This window comes from Mobula hypostoma, chromosome 18 (assembly GCF_963921235.1).
Source record: "Mobula hypostoma chromosome 18, sMobHyp1.1, whole genome shotgun sequence".
In the NCBI taxonomy this organism is placed as follows: domain Eukaryota; kingdom Metazoa; phylum Chordata; class Chondrichthyes; order Myliobatiformes; family Myliobatidae; genus Mobula; species Mobula hypostoma.
Genome location: NC_086114.1, coordinates 9,267,279 through 9,283,920, shown reverse-complemented (window position 1 = coordinate 9,283,920; position 16,642 = coordinate 9,267,279). Strand labels below are relative to the sequence as shown.

At 44.5% G+C, this 16,642-nt stretch overlaps 1 protein-coding gene across 1 annotated transcript in view; it reads left to right on the top strand.

The window, feature by feature from the left end:
- The window catches only part of cdhr1a (cadherin-related family member 1a), a 61,628-nt gene extending 49,005 nt beyond the window's left edge, over positions 1 to 12,623 (top strand). Inside the window, exons 17-18 of the mRNA XM_063070626.1 lie at positions 157 to 411; positions 11,777 to 12,623. Coding sequence (XP_062926696.1) covers positions 157 to 411; positions 11,777 to 12,340 — 819 coding nt within the window. The 3' untranslated portion in view covers positions 12,341 to 12,623. The remainder of the gene's footprint in view (positions 1 to 156; positions 412 to 11,776) is intronic.
- The last annotated feature ends 4,019 nt before the right edge of the window (positions 12,624 to 16,642 follow it).

Below are 16,642 nucleotides of genomic sequence, written 5' to 3'. Positions count from 1 at the left end.
GAACAACACATTTCACTGTACGTTTCAATGAGCGTGTGATAAATAAATTGGTATCTGAATCAGAATTGGCATCCATGTGCAAGATTTGGAGTCACTGAGTACCACAGCAAGGATCAAGACAATAATTGTGTTATCTGTACCAAACTTTTAATGCAGGCCAAAGATGAGGATGCGGAGGAACCAAATAATATCGTAGATTACTCGATAATGCAAGCTGATCCGGCCAATGTTTTCGACATTGATCAAGCCACGGGAGAGATAATGTTGAAGTCCTACATCAGATCTCTGGAGGTCATTTACAACATCACTAAAAACAAGGACTGCCAGTGGTCTTTGATTGTGCAGGCTAAAGACAGAGGCTCTCCCTCCTTCAGCACTACAGCGGTCGTAAGAATTGATATCACAGAGGAGGTAAGTGTACATTACATAGAAGAGCACAGGAACAGGCCCTTCAGCCCACAGTGTGCTAAACTAATGAAACTAGTAATTAAATGTTAATCTAAAATAAACCCTTCTGCCTTCAGAATGTCCATATACCTTCATTCTCTGAACAATCAGGTATGTATACAAGAGCCTCTAAAACACCTCTGACCTACCTGTCTCTAGCACCAGCCCTGGCAATTTCAGGCACCCACCACTCTCCGTGGAAAAAATAATACTTACCTCGCACGTCTGCTTTCAACTTACTCCTTAAATATATTAGTCATTTCCACTCTGGGAAAAATATATCATCTCTCTGCTCTATGCTTCTCAAACCTTAGAAACTTCAATCATGTCTTCAACGTATGCCACTCCAGAAAATATGATCCCTCCTTATACCACATGCCCTTTAATCCAGGTAGTATTTTGGTAAATCCCTGTTGCTCTCTGTCCAAAATTCCTACGCCCTTCCTATAATGGGGTGGCCAGAACTAAATGCAAAACTCCAGAAGCAGTTTCCCCAGAATTTTATGATGCTGCAACATAACTTCCTGGTTCTGAAACTCTTTGCATCGGCTAATAAAAACAAGCGTGCTGTACATCTTCTTTACCATCCTACCAACGTGTGCAGCCACTTCTAGGGAGCTATGGATCATTGACTGTCAAGAGTCTTGGTGTTAACAATGTACTATCCCCTCACATTAGAAATTTTCCCTGAAGTTGAACCATTCAAGAATAAAATGCTTCACACACAAAATGCTGGAGGAACTCAGCAGGTCAGGCAGCATCTATGGAGAGGAATAAACAACCGACGTTTCAGGCTGGGACTTTGACTGTTTATTCCCTTCCATAGATGCTGCCTGATCTGCTGAATTCCTCCAGCACCTTGTGTGTGTTGCTCTGGATTTCCAGCATCTGCAGAATCTCTTGTGTTTACAAAATGCTTCGAACTGGCAGCACGGGACAATTCAGAAAAACGGAAATCAGTAATCAAAATAACAGAACATTTCCAGAAACTTCATAATTTATAATTTTATTCATTATTTCATAATTTACATAATTTTACTTTGGGCCAGAATCAGAGTGAGACTCAGATCTACTATCATATGCATTTGTTGTGAAATTTGTTAACTGTATAGCAGCAGCAAAATGAATACATGATAAATAAATTTAGAGAAAAAAGTGTTACATTAAGTATATATATGTCTATTAAATAGATAAGTTAGAATAAGTAGCGCAAAAAAACAAGAAATAAAAAAGTAGCGAGGTAGTGTTCGTGGGTCCAGTGTCCATTTAGGAACTGGGTAGTAGAGGGGAAGAGGCTGTTCTTCAATCACTGAGTGTGTGTCTTCAGGCTTCATTACCTCTTTCCCGATGGTACCTGTGTGATGAGGGCATGGCCTGGGTGGTGGAGATCCGTAGTGATGGACACCACCTTCCTAAGGTACCGCTCCTTGAAGATATCTTGGATAGTATGGAGGCTGGTACCCATAATGGAGGTGACTAATTGTACAATTCTCTGCAGCTTATTTCAATCTTATGCAGTAGACCCACCCCCCCTCCACCCCATACCAGACGGTGATGCAGCCAGTCAGAATGCTCTCCATGGTACCATTGTAGAAATTTTTGAGTGTTTTAGTCGACAAGCCAAATCTCCTCGAACTGCTAGTGAAATGATACCTGCTCTCTTGCCTTCTTTATAGCTGCATCAATATGTTGTAATCAGGTTAGGTCCCCAGAGATACTGACGCCCAGGAGCTTGAAATTGCTCTCTCTCTCCACTTCTGATCCCTCTGGAGATTGGTTTGTGTTCCCTCCTCTTACCTTTGCCGAAGTTCACAATCAGCTTTTTGGTCTTGCTGACATTGAGTACGTGGCTGTTGCTGTGACACCACTCAACTAACTGATGTATCTCACTCCTGTACGCCCTCTCATCACTGTCTGAAATAGTTGTATCGTCAGCAAATTTATAGATGACATTTGAGCTATGCCTAGCCACACAGTCATGGGTGTAGAGAGATTAGAGCAGTGGGCTAAGCACACATCCCTGTGGTGTGCCAGTGTTGATTGTCAATGAGGTGGAGATGTTATTTCCAATCTGCTCAGATTGTGGTCTTCCAGTTAGGGAGTTGAGTATCGGTTGCAGAAAGAGGTACAGGGGACTAGGTTCAGTAGCTTTTCAATCAGGACTGTAGGAATGATGGTGTTAAATGCTAAGGTATAATCAATAAAGAGTCTCTTGATATTGGTATTTGCATTGCCCAGGTGATCCAAGGCTGCCTGGAGAGCCATTGAGATCGAGTCTGCTGTCGACCTCTTGTGGCGAAAGGCAAATTGCAATGGGTCCAGGTCCCACCTGAGACAGGAGTTCATTCTAGCCATGACCAACCTCTCAAAGCACTTCATCACGGTAGATGTGAGCGCTACTGGATGATTGGTGTTGAGGCAGCTCACACTGCTCTTCTTGGGCACTGGTATAATTGTTGCCCTTTAGAAGCAGGTGGGAACTTCCGACTGTGGCAGTGAGAGATTAAAAATGTCTTTATATACTCCCGCCGGTTGGTTAGCACAGGTTTTCTGAAACTTTCCAGGTACCTTATTGGAGCCTGCCGCCTTGCGGAGGGTTCATTCTCTTGGAAGACAGCCTGACGTCGGCCTCCAAGATAGAGATCACATCGGATGCTGCAGGGATCCTCCCTTTCAAAGCGAGCATAAAAGGCGTCGCACTCATCTGGTAGTGAAACATTGTTGGCGGTCATGATGTTGGGTTTTGCTTTGTAGGAAGTAATGGCTTGCAAACCCTGCCAAAGTAGACACATGTCCGATGTCACCTCTAACTTCTCCTGGAGTTGTTTCTTGGCTCTTGAAGTAGCCCTCTGGAAGTCATATCTAGTTTTCCTATGTAGACCTTGATCTCCAGTCTTAAATGCCACAAGTCTCATCCTCATCAGACTATGAACCTCCTGGTTCATCCACGGCTTTTGGTTCAGGAATGTACAGTAAGGTCTTAATAAAGTCAGTGACAACTGTGACACACTCATCCAGGCTTGAAGATGACTCCCTGAACACAGTCCGGTCCACTGATTCAAAGTGCTCTCTAGGCACTCCTGAACCTCCCTGGTCCATACCTTCTTGGTCCTTCCTATTGGTGCTGCAGTCTTCAGTCTCTGCCTATACTTTACTTTATACTTTATTATTGCCAAACAATTGATACTAGAACGTACAATCATCATAGCGATATTTGATTCTGCGCTTCCCGCTCCCCTGGATTACAAATCGATAGTAGATATTAAAAATTTAAATTATAAATCATAAATAGAAAATAGAAAAATGGAAAGTAAGGTAGTGCAAAAATACCGAGAGGCAGGTCTGGATATTTGGAGGGTACGGCCCAGATCCGGGTCAGGATCCGTTCAGCAGTCTTGGAAAGAAGCTGTTCCCAAATCTGGCCGTACGAGTCTTCAAGCTCCTGAGCCTTCTCCTGGAGGGAAGAGGGACAAAAAGTGTGTTGGCTCGGTGGGTCATGTCCTTGATTATCCTGGCAGCACTGCTCCGACAGCGTGCGGTGTAAAGTGAGTCCACGGACGGCAGATTGGTTTGTGTGATGTGCTGCGCCGTGTTCACGATCTTCTGCAGCTTCTTCCGGTCTTGGACAGGACAGCTTCCATACCAGGTTGTGATGCACCCTAGAAGAATGCTTTCTACGGTGCATCTATAAAAATTAGTGAGGGTTTTAGGGGACAAGCCAAATTTCTTTAGTTTTCTCAGGAAGTAAAGGCGCTGGTGGGCCTTCTTGGCAGTGGACTCTGCTTGGTTGGACCAAATCAGGTCATTTGCGGCCTGACTTGTACTCAGGGAGAAGTTCAGCCAGGTGATCAGAGTTACCAAAATGTGGGCATGGGATAGCATGGTAGGTATTCTCGAACTTAGTCCAGTGTGTTATTTCCCCTGGTACTACAGGTGATTTGTTGATAGTAATTATTTTGCGACTTTTTCAAGCTGGCCTGGTTAAAATACACTAAAATGATGGGGAAGGCATCAGGATGTGTTGTTTTATGCCTGTTGATTACATTGCTCAGTTTGTCTAGAGCCTGTTTGACATTAACTTGAGGTGAACTGTACATCGCTACCAAAATAATCACAGAAATCTCCCGCGGCAAATTAAATGGCCGGCACCTAATTGCAAGGTGTTCCAGGTCTGGTGAGCAATATTGGGATGCCACCGACACAATAATACACCATGAGGGGTTGATCATGAGGCATACACCTCCACCTCTGCTTTTGAGAGACTCGACCAATCTATCTTGACGATGAATTGTGAACCCATCTACTTCTAATCACTGCGTCCGGCACGGAAGGGGTTAACCAAGATTCCGTAAAACAATGACATGTCTGAGTTTCTTGTTGGGACATGAATTCAGTTTGCTTGTTGGATCATTTGTTTCCCAGGCAGTAAACTTCCTACACTTAGTGTTCCCAGTGGAGTCCAGTCCAATTACTGAACGGCCTGAATCCTATTACTTAAGTACTCACAGGGAACACAACAGTAACATTGATCTATTGCTTCCACAATTGTTAATTAACACCTCTGCACATGTTGTGACATGGTGGATTTCAATAATAGGATTTCTTGTGGTCTCTAAGTATAAGACCACCAAACCATAAGATATAGGAGCAGAATTAGGCCATTTGGCCCATCGAGTCTGCTCCTGCTCTGTTATTCCATCATGGCTGCTTTATTCCTCTCAACCCCATTCTCCTGCCTCCTTCTCGTAACATTTGACGCCCTTACTAATCAAAAACCTATCAATCTCACCTTTAAATGTAGCTAATCACTTGGCCCACCCAGCAGCAGGTCTTCCTTAATGGCAAGAAGTGCTTCCGCACATTTGTCATCTTTTAAAAATCAAGTGAAAATGTTAGGTAAAAAGATCAAGGGAACTCTATTTTCCTTATTAAACTTATTAACCTTAAAGCTGGAAAATTCGGATCCTTGTGACTTTGAGCCCATTGAGACACACAAAATTCCAAACCACAACAAGGTTGTGGTCCTCTTGGAGGGGATGATCCATACTGTGTTGATACAAGTCATGGTATTTAGTGAGGGAGATGTATTTACCCATGAATCTATTACTTAGTTCATGAACTGTGGTAATGGATTGGATTTAGAAACAGAAACTGCCCACCAAAACTGCAGCAAGGTGCACTAGGATTTCAAATGGTTCATCACCTCTCTCCACACCCTCAGCATCACCCTCAACTTACATCCCACTTCTTCCATTGGTAAGTGCAAACGTGAAAGTTCTTGCAGTCTTTGAGGACAGCTTTCAGCTATTTACAGTCAAACTGTTGAAGTTGTATAAGACATTGGTGAAGCCTAATTTGGAGTATTGGGTGCAATTTTGGTCACCTACTTACAGGAAAGATGTGTGAGGAGATGTAAAGTCGATCTAACAAGCATAAAAGCGGAAAGCCCCACTTCAATCTCATTGAGGTAAAAGTCAAATGCCTCAAATATTTAAATTAACATTTAATTGTATGTGCATATGTGTTTTATTGTGCCTTTCACTGTAAACAGAAAATGGACCAAATGTAATTATCAAACTGTTGCTGCTAACTTGATTACTGAATGTGTTTTATGATTCTAATAGTTTACCAGACAGCTCACATCATGAAAGGATTAATAATTGGATGTTATACCATCGCACAAACTGATCTCAGAGATCAAGTTCGATCGTGCACTTAGATCAGCATCACTGAAATCTAATGTTTTAACATTTGCAGATTAAATCCAGGTTAAACTCTTATATTTTGGGCCTAAGGAACCATCCATGGAGAATATTTAGAATCTGCGTGAGCACAATCAGTCTCATCGTTTCTGTAACTGTACTTGTCTCTGCTCTGATGTTCTGGAAAACTGCAAAATTCTCTCAAGTGCATCCAAGCAGCAAGATCCGAAAAATTGTCAGGAGGCCAGCACAAGCAAATGTGTCTGGTCAGTGACAGTGCAGAACTTCCACTTAACCTCAATACCAAGGACGGGATACAGAAAATATTTCCTTTTGCTCTTCCAACAATTAATGCTGTGGGGGGTCTGTAAAAGAGTACAGAATGGAAGTGGAGCCTACTGTCTTCATGGACAGAGGAATCACTCAGAAAAGTGGTCTTTTACGAGAGTCAGTGGGAAACTTTGATATTTAATGGGTGGAATTCTGAAACTGGATGATCACATGCTGGGTAACCTGTACTTATAAGCCACTTGAGATCCCATAAGTAGATCAACAGAATGAAGACCATCATCCTCGACCTCGAGGGATAGCCACGACAAGGGGATTTTTCTAAGTGGCATGGTGGAAATCCAAAAAGACCATAAGATATAAGAGCAGAATTCGGCCATTTGTCCCATCGAGTCTGTTCCACCACTTCACCTTGGCCGATCCATTTTCCCTCTCAGCCCTAATCTTCTGCCTTCTTCCTGTATCCCTTCATGCCCTAGCTAATTAAGAATCTATCAATCTCTGCCTTAAATATACCCAATGACCTGGCCTCCACAGCCATCTGTGGCAAAGAATTCCACAGATTCACCACCCTCTGGCTTTATAAAGTCTCAATATTACATCCTTGCTTTTATATTCTAGTATCTTGAAATGAATGCTAACATTACATTTGCTTTCCTCACCACACACCAGAGACTCAACCTGCAAATTAACCTTCAGGGAATCCTACATGAGGAATCTCAAGACCTTTGCACCCCACAGTTTTGAATTTTCTCCCCACTGTGTCATGTGGCTGAGTAAGCCACAGCTTTCTCAATCCGTGCCTTGATTTCCCAACGGAAACCTTCTAATCCATTTCATCTTTTGGTCCAAGGCATGTGACTCCCCATACCTTGATCCATTTTGTTTGGCTCTCACACATGTTAAAGAGTGTCATAAAGATTACTATGTTTAAAGTCCAATGTTTCATGGTGTGAGAATTTGGTCAGCACTAGTTACTAGTTACTAATCCCTTACTGCCCTTGAGAAGGTTGTGCTGAGCTGTTTCTTGAGTCATCCGAGTATGTATGGACTATGAAGGAAGAGATTTCCAGGAGCTGTGGATTTGCAATATGTCTCTGAAGTGTGTGACCAGAGGAGAAATTGTAGGGTTTGATATTTCCTCAACGCCAGCAGCCTTTTTCGGTGATCTGCGGTCTGCGGAGTTGAGATGTGCTGTCAAAGCTGCCTTGGAAAGTAACACACAGAAAGTGCTGGAGACACTGAGAAGGTCAGGCAGCACCTACGGAGGGAAATAAACAGTTGATGTTTTGGCCCGAGGCCTTTTACCTGGACTGGAAAGGAAGGGGGAAGGGAGCCAGGATAAGAAGGTGATCATACCTATCACTTCCCAAATTCTTGCTTGGCGCTTATCACCTCCAAGCTTCTCACTTTACCCCCCTCCTCCACCTCCATCTTCTCCCTCACCTGGCTTCACCTATCTCCTGCCAGTTTGTACTCCTTCTCCTCCCTACCTTCTTATTCTGGCTTCTTCCCCCTTCCTTTCCAGTCCCGGTGAAGAATCTTGGCCCAAAACATTAACTATTTAGTCCTCTCCATAGATGCTGCCTGACCTGCTGAGTTCCTCCAGCATTTTGTGCGTGTTGCTCTGGATTTCCAGCATCTGCGATATCTCTTGTGTTCACGCGTTGGAAAGTAACTGCAGTGAATTTTGTAGATCATAAATGACATGGAAGGTGGAAGGACTGAATGCTTCATGTGAAATTGTGTTGAGGCTTTAATATTGTCGAATGTGAAATCATCCAGACAGGAGGAAAGAATTCTGAACTGTGCCTTGTTGAAGTTGGAAAGGTTCTGGGGAATCAGAAGTCTATTCTGCTGACCTGTTTTCAGATCTATGGGATTCATGAGACTGCTTCAGTTACTCCTCAAGATATCAATGGTTGTGGATTTGAAGGTGGCATTGAGAAAAGGAGGTGGTTAGATTCCCTCTTCCAAAAGATAATTTCTGCCTTTTGCTCATGTACGTGAATTGTGCATCGAGCCACACATGAAAGCGGCGTTGATCTTGCCTCATGTGTGCACAAGCTGCTTCATTATATAAAGAACTGCAAATGGAAGCAAACATCAGCTAACATCCCTCCATTCTCTGGAACATCGGAGGCTGGGAGGAGATCTGATAGCGGTAGATAAGATTATGAGAGGCATAGACAGAGTATCTTCTTTTTCCCAAAGTTGAAACGTCTAATACCAGTGGGCATGTATTTAAAATGAGGAAGGGTAGATTCAAAGATGTGTGGGGCAAGCTTTTTAACACAGAGAGTGGTAGGTGGCTGGAATACGCTGCCTGGAGTGGTGGTAGGGGCAGATACATTGAAGGCATTTAAGAGACGTTTAGATAGGCGTATGAAGGTGAGGAAAATGGAAGGAAATGGAGTTCATGTCGTCAGAAGGGATTAGTTCAGTTGGCCATTTGATTCCTAATTTAATTGGTTCAGTACAACATTGTGGGCTGAAGAGCTTGTTACCGTGCTGTACTGTTCTGTGTTCTATTCCACTTCCAACCTCAGGATGAAAGGAAGGTCATCAGTGACATAGTTTAGACACACACATATCTCATGAAAACAAGGGACAATAACAGTAACAGGGTGGGAAGCACCACTTTAAGAGAAAATAATGACATCTGAAGCAAACGGGAAAAAATTGTAACTGGATTTCAATGGAAGCAGTTATGAGATTATCTAGTTGGGATTAAAGGGAACAAACTACTTTCTAAAGATGAGGAATGGAGACTAGGAACTCTGTATGTGGTTCATTAAAATGTTATGCATGACCATTGAAAATAATAAGAAAAGGGTAAGGTAGAATGTGAGACTTCAGTACACAGGACAGAGTTGTGTTACATCCTTGGAGTGCTCGGCAACACAGATCAGGAGGGATATGTTGACCTTATTGGGAGTGCAGGATGAATGGCAATCAAGCTCCGGAACTGAAGGGACTGATCAGCAGTAACTTAGAAACATGGAAAACCTACAGCACAATACAGGCCTTTCGGCCCACAAAGCTGTGCTGAACATGTCCTTACCTTAGAAATTACCTAGGGTTACCCATAGTCCTTTATTTTTCTAAGCTCCATGTACCTGTCCAGGAGTCTCTTAAAAGACCCTATCGTATCCGCCTCCACCACTGTCACCAGTAGTCTGTTCCACGCACTCACCACTCTCTGCGTAAAAAAACTAACCCCTAATATCCCCTCTGTACCTACTTCCAAGCTCCTGAAAATTGTGCCCTCCTGTGCTAGCCATTTCATCCCTGGGAAAACGCCTCTGACTATCCACATGATCAATGCCTCTCATCAACTGATTCCAGTCAGTGAAGAAATCTCCATTTGATTCCCATCGATCTCAGTTTTATTAAGTCTCCTTGTTGCAACACTCACCGATCACAGCAGCATTCACGACCAGCTCGTGTCTGGGGCAAAGCTCTTTGATCCATGTTTGAAGCAAGTCTGGAGTCAAATGAAAGTGGGGGGTGACAAACTCAGCCTTAGTGAGCAATGTGTCTTGATAGTATTCTTCAAAGCACCTTCCCTCGCTTTGCTGGCAATTAAGAACAGTAATTAGCTGGAATGGATGTGTCCTGCATGTCGTGGACGGTGTATATCTGCACCATTTCCTACATTGTTGGGTAGATCATAAGACCATAAGACATAAGAGCAGAATCCAGCCGTTCGGCCCAATGAGTTTGCTCCACCATTCCGTCATGGCTGAGTTATTATCTGCTTCAACCCTATTCTCCTGCCTTCTCCCCGTAAGTGTTGACACCCTTATTAATCAGGGACCCATCAACCTCCACTTTAAATACACCCAGTGACTTGGCCTCCACAGCCACCTGTGAAAATGAAAGGATATCATAGTGTTGCAAATATACTGGAATAGGCTGAATGGAAGCACAAATTGCTCTGGAGCATGTCATCAGCACTACAGCTGGGATGGAGTCAGGATCCATAGATTGTCCTCAGGCATCTCTGGAGATCATGCAGCGTGCATCAACTCAACTGAAAACTGGCTTCTAAGCTGCTGGTTCTTCTTGATTTCAGAATGAAGCCGAGAAGGAATCAATTAGATGCTGTTTGCTGAAAATATTTGCATATGCTTCAACCTCTCATTTGCATACTCATGGATTCTGTTCCTCCTATTTGTTATTGAATTCTTTACCACATTTTAGATAAGAATGTAGCAGGGCAGTAGTAAAGTCATCTGAGACATGAGCTGTGGGAATGTTCAGTTGTCTGTAGCTTGCTGCGTCTGCTGTAGGCACACAAGTAGTCTCGTGATGTAGTCACATCAATGCTTGTCGGCTGGAAAATGGTCCATGAAAGTCAAATTTCTAAGTGAATTTATTATCAAGGTACATATATATCACCATATACTACCGTGAGCTTCATTTTCTTGTGGGCATTTTCAGGAAAATAAAGAAGTACAACTGATTTTTAAAAAAACTATAAATAACAAAGACTGACGAACAACCAATATGCAAAACAGAGAAAAGGAAAAATCGGAGAAGAAAATAGCTTTTGAAATTCAAAAGATTACACAATAATAAATATATTAACTGAAGCAACACACAAAAAATGCTGGAGAAATGCAGCAGCTCAGGCAGCATCAATGGGAATGAATAAGCAGTTAATGTTTCTGGCCGAGACCCTTCTTCAGGACTGAGGAAGGAGGGGGAAGATGGCAGAATATAAAGGTGAAGGAGGGGAAGGAAGATAGCTGGAGGTGATAGGTGAAGCCAGGTGTGTGGGGAAGGTCAAGGGATGGAGAAGAAAGAATCTGATAGAAGAGGAGAGTAGACCATAGCAGAAAGCGCAGGAGGAGGTGACACAGGGGGAAGTGATAGTCAGGTGAGAAGAGGTAAAGGGCTAGAGGGAAGGACAGGGGAATTTTTTTTTTACCAGAAGGAGAAATCGATATTCATGCCATCAAGTTGGAGGCTACCCAGAAGGAATATAAGGGTTTGATCCTCTGCTCTGAGGGTGGCCTCATCTTGGCACAAGAGGAGGCCATGAACCGACATGTCGGAATGGGAACGGGAATTGGAATTAAGATGTTTAACTGAAAACCTGGCTCATGCTTCCTTTGAAATCAAGACTCACGCTTTACTCTTCGACTGTCAGATTTGGTTGCACAGTTATAGTTGAAGGGAATGACCTATTCCAGGAAACGAGGAACAAATCTGACTTTTGGACACTTAAAGATTGAGCCCAGGATTATCCTGTGAGCACTATTTATGTGTGTTAGAAATGAGGACCCTAGTCCTTTGGACTAAAACACTTGTTTTTTTGTACTCTTTTACAGACTTCTGGCAAGGGGCATTTGGCAGACTTTTTAATGCAATCTAAAGATAATCCTATGAAAGCCCTAGGAGCAATAGCTGGAATTGTTTGCTTTTTTGTGGTTCTGACTGTCATAATTTCCACGGTCATGTTTTGGCGGAACAAGAAGTCCAGTAGAGTGGGTCCTGTGAGGCGTGTCATAAAGCGGCGGCCAGGCTGGAAACTACAGACCCGCAGATCAAGATGGTTCCAGGGTAAGAGGTCCAGGAAAAAAAGGGCCAATTTAATGACTTGTGCATCCAACCAGCACTTGCAAAACACAAGTATGAACAATAACCGCCCGCCGCTTCCACTGGCTTTGCCAAGTGCGCCCTCGCTTCCCCCTCCACCGACCACCCACTCAGCCAGACTCAATAAACCCAAGTGGGACCTACCAACTGTCTCAGGATCCATCAGTCTCAAAACTAACTACAACCCTCAGCAATCAGAAAACAACACCATGAACATCAATGGTGCCCTGGTGTCAGAGCTTAAACAGCGCCTGGAGAGGAAAATGAAAGAAGATGCTTCTAAGCTGTACTTATAAAATGTTTGGATGCGACAATAAGTATTGATATGATTGAAATGCTTTGTTGATGCTTTCTTTTTCTGTCAAAGAACTGTGTTTAATAACACTGGACAACAAATTTTTTCGAAAGTGTTGTTTCCTCAGAATTTTCTTTTTGTTTATGATAGACCGCTTGAAGTTGAACTCAAATATAATTTCAGACTAGTTGTATCACGTAGGAATTTGGAGAAGCAAGAAATTAACTTTTATTGAATATAATGCATTTAATTGCATAACAGTGCTGACGCTTTGCAATCATTCAACTAAGTTTAAAAAAGTTTTCTTGACGATTTTCATTTGTACTCAGTGTCTGTGGCTTCTGTTACGTACCCCGTAACTGGGTTGCCAAACCAGCAGAAATGGATCACTCAGTTGGAGTCTGGATTACTAGAACGAAGAAAGTTTTATTAAAGAAACAAGCAACACAGTAATCGAAAGGATAATAAATGCAACAGTTCAGCAATGATAAACACACATGTGCACAGAATTAAGATAACAGCATCAATCAAGCTCTATCGTTGTCTAGGGGTAAATGACCAAATTTCAAAGTGACACAAAAGTTCAGTCCAATTTAGTTCAGTTTGCAGTAATCGTTGCCATGGCGATGGACAATGTGGGGGGAGAGAGAGAGAGAGAACGGGAACGACTGATCATTCAGACACGGCTTCCACTCACAGACCGGCGAGGTGGCTCACAAGCAGCTTTTGGGCAGGTCCTTGGTGATGTCACCTGAGGTCACCGACTGTGACCCCTCCTCCAGATGCGGTCGATCCTCTGCAGTGAACCCGGCACCCAAGCGAGGGTGGACACACACCGGGTTCCCGCTGATCGTACCTATCCACCCTGTGCGTTGTCCGATACTTCCCACCGACTCGTGAGAGGCGCACCGCTTCCAGGGTCTCGTTACCTCGGGTGTCGTGTGTGTGTCCTGCCTTAGCGAGCCGGTCCCTTTTTATCCCCCTGCTGGGGTATCGCCTGTCCATCACTTCAAACAGTTCAGGGTTCAAAGGGGGAGCCGCTCCAGACAGCTCTCTCTCTCCCGTCCCTTCATTACACATCTCCAGATGCTGTTTCATTGTGTTCCTTATCTCTCTTTTGAAGACAGGTGGCAGACCAACTGCTGATCACACAGGACAGCTAACATCTTATCTATGTGTATTCTCGTCACACTTCCCCCCTTTAAGGATTTTTACCGGGAGGTAAAAATTACAAACATGAATACATTATTTGATACACGCACAAATATACATCTTTATCAGCTATTTGGCTAACACAGCGAGTTTGAAGTTGTCAACACCTTGACAGACAGTCATCACATTTTCTGTTCCTTTTATGTGTGTTATTAATAATCCCTTAGACCAGGCTCCAACTCAGCAAACTTCATAGTGGCCAAAAACACTGATGAATTTCGATCAATGTAACCTCTCATTTGGTTTTGTCCCGGACCACAATAACAAGGGTCGTCCCATTCCGACTCAGTTTCTCTCGCAAGGGCTTAGTAGGAGGGGGAGGGGTATTGACAGCAGAGTTATTGCAAAACTTCCTACAGTACCCCACCATCTCCAAGAGCCTTCTGAGGGCCCTCTTGTCTGTCGGGGTTGGGAGGTCAGCGATAGCCTGCACTGTAGCTTGCATCGCTGCCAGCTGCCCCTGTGTCACCACAATTCCCAGGTAAGTGACCCTCGTGTGGCCGAATTCATTTTTTTCAAGGTTCACTATCAAGCTGGCTTCAGACAGCCGTATTAAATTGCCAATACACACCTCTGTGTTCATCAGCCCTTTAGTCACTGAATTACTCATTATATATGGCTGTTGTTTGCTATTGTAACAGACATCACCCAACGTCCCAGTTCTTTGCATCGCCTCGGGATAATCAAGCACACGGGTGCGAGTCGTTTAATTACTTCTTCTAAAGATTCGCTTTGTTCGGGGATTAAGGGAGAGACCTTATCAGTAGACCTGGCCAAAACAATAGCCTTCTCCCATCTGATCGATCCCATACTAATCTTTTCAAAATGGTTTTTTTCTCGTATCAGGGGGCCCTTAGCTTCATTGATTTCCACGCTAACACCGACTAGGTTTGTTAGCATATCAAAAGCCGGTGACCGTCTCAGTTCGCGTCGGTCATGATCAATAACATTCTTCCCTCTGGGCAACCGGTAAATCTCTTTCACGATTCCACCAACTGTTTCCTCCAGCACCGCAAAATGTCCACCGGGGGGTACCTCGTGGGCCATGTTAAAAACCTCATCCCCATAACTCTTTTGCACCACCCCCCACTCCTCATCTGCGGGTACTGTACTTGATTTCCCTTTTTTTCTTAGCACTTCCTCATCCGCACAATAGCCTACTAGTTTCCTTGTTAAAGCTGTGTCAGAGAGAGCTGTCTCTGCCAAAACCATCAGCCCCTCGTCTCGCTCCTGCGTCTGCACAAATTCTTTCCTGGCTACTGCTACGTCTGTCCCAGCTCCCTCACTACCTCTTGTCTCACTACACTCCTTCGTTTCATTTTCTACCCCCGTCTCGCACAAGGTTGGCAGAAACGTTTCAGCTAAATTTACCACCGCTGCTAAATTCACTACCGCAGTCCCGTGATGAACCTGTGAGTCCATGGGCGGGGCCTCAATGCTGGCAGGTTGACCTGTCAATCTCACGACTGGGAACACGATTCCCCCGGCGATGTCATTACCGAGCAAGACTTCCACGCCTTTCATCGGTAATTCGGACCTCACCCCGACCGTGACTAGTCCAGAGACCAAGTTGCTTTGTAAGTGTATCTGGTGCAAAGGGACTGACTCTGTCCCTTCCCCAACACCTTTGACCTCTACCTCCCCAGTCTGGGTCTCTGAGCTAAACTCTACTACACTCTTCAGTATTAGTGACTGACACGCTCCCGTGTCTCTCCAGATCCGCACTGGAACTGGTTTTAACCCCTCCTTCACGACACCAGTCCGGCCGAGATAAACCTCTCACGCCCTTCCTGGACTTTTTCAGACCTGTCCTTCCCTAGCGGTTCGCTTAACAGCTCGATACAGCCATTCAAAATCGCTGTTCTTCCTTTTCCCGTCTCCTTCTTTGGGGCAAAGCACCTGGACGCAAAGTGTCCGGCTTTCCCACAATTATAACAGACGACCCCAGGAGACTTCCTACCAGACTGCTCCCGGTCTACCTTATCCTTTTCACTAGTCCCCGGCTTACTTTCTGACTTTTCCGGCGGACTCTCCCCGCCGTCCTGACTACCCTTCTGGTAGCCTTTACTCGGGGCAAACTTCATTTTATGCGTCAACGCATACTCATCCGCTAACTTAGCAGTTGCGGCTAACGTGGCTGCCTCTTTCTCATCGAGGTAGGGTCTCATACCCTCAGGGACACAACCTTTAAACTGCTCAATCAGGATCAGCTGTAGCAGTCTGTCATAATCCCCCTCTACTCCCTTCGAGGTGTACCAACGCTCACAATATGTCTGCATCTCACGGGCAAACTCCAAATACGTGCGGTCCCACTGCTTCCTCGCATTCCGGAACCTCTGCCGGTATGCCTCCGGGACCAACTCATAAATCCTGAGGATGGCCTCTTTCACCACCTCATACCTCTGGGCATCTTCCGCGGACAAAGCGGAGTAAGCTTCTTGGGCTTTCCCTTTCAGTACACTCTGAAGTAACACAGCCCACTTATCCCTTGGCCATTCCTGACTTATAGCCACTTTTTCGAAGTGGAGAAGGTACCGATCCACGTCGGTATCGTCAAATGGGGGAACCAGCCTAACCTCCTGGGTCGCCCGGAACCCTCCACCTTGGTTTGGCACGAGCCCCTGCTCGGCCCTTATCTTTAACTTCTCCAGCTCAAATTCCCTTTCCCTCTGTTTCTCCTCTCTCTCCAACTGTCTGTCTCTCTCTTTCTCTTCTCTCTCCAACTGTCGTACCCGGAACTCGTGCTCGAGTCTCAGTTTTTCAAGCTGTACCTGTACCGTGTCTTCAGCAGGTTTTTCAATAGACACCACCCCAGTTCGCCTTGGGGAAACACACCCTTAGATACATAGTGCTCTACGATAGCTCTGTGTATCTCCTCTCTCCTCATTGTCGACTTCACCTTAGCAAGATTCAACCGTTTGGCCACAGCTACCAATTCCGATTTCCTGGCATCCTCTAATGCCTCCAAGGTCGGCGCCTTTATAAATTCCTCAGCCTCCATTTCTGCTGTTTGTCTTTTCTTTCTTTCGGGAATTTTAACCCAATCAATTTACTCCGTCCCAAATTTAGCGTTCAAAATCGCGGACGAGAA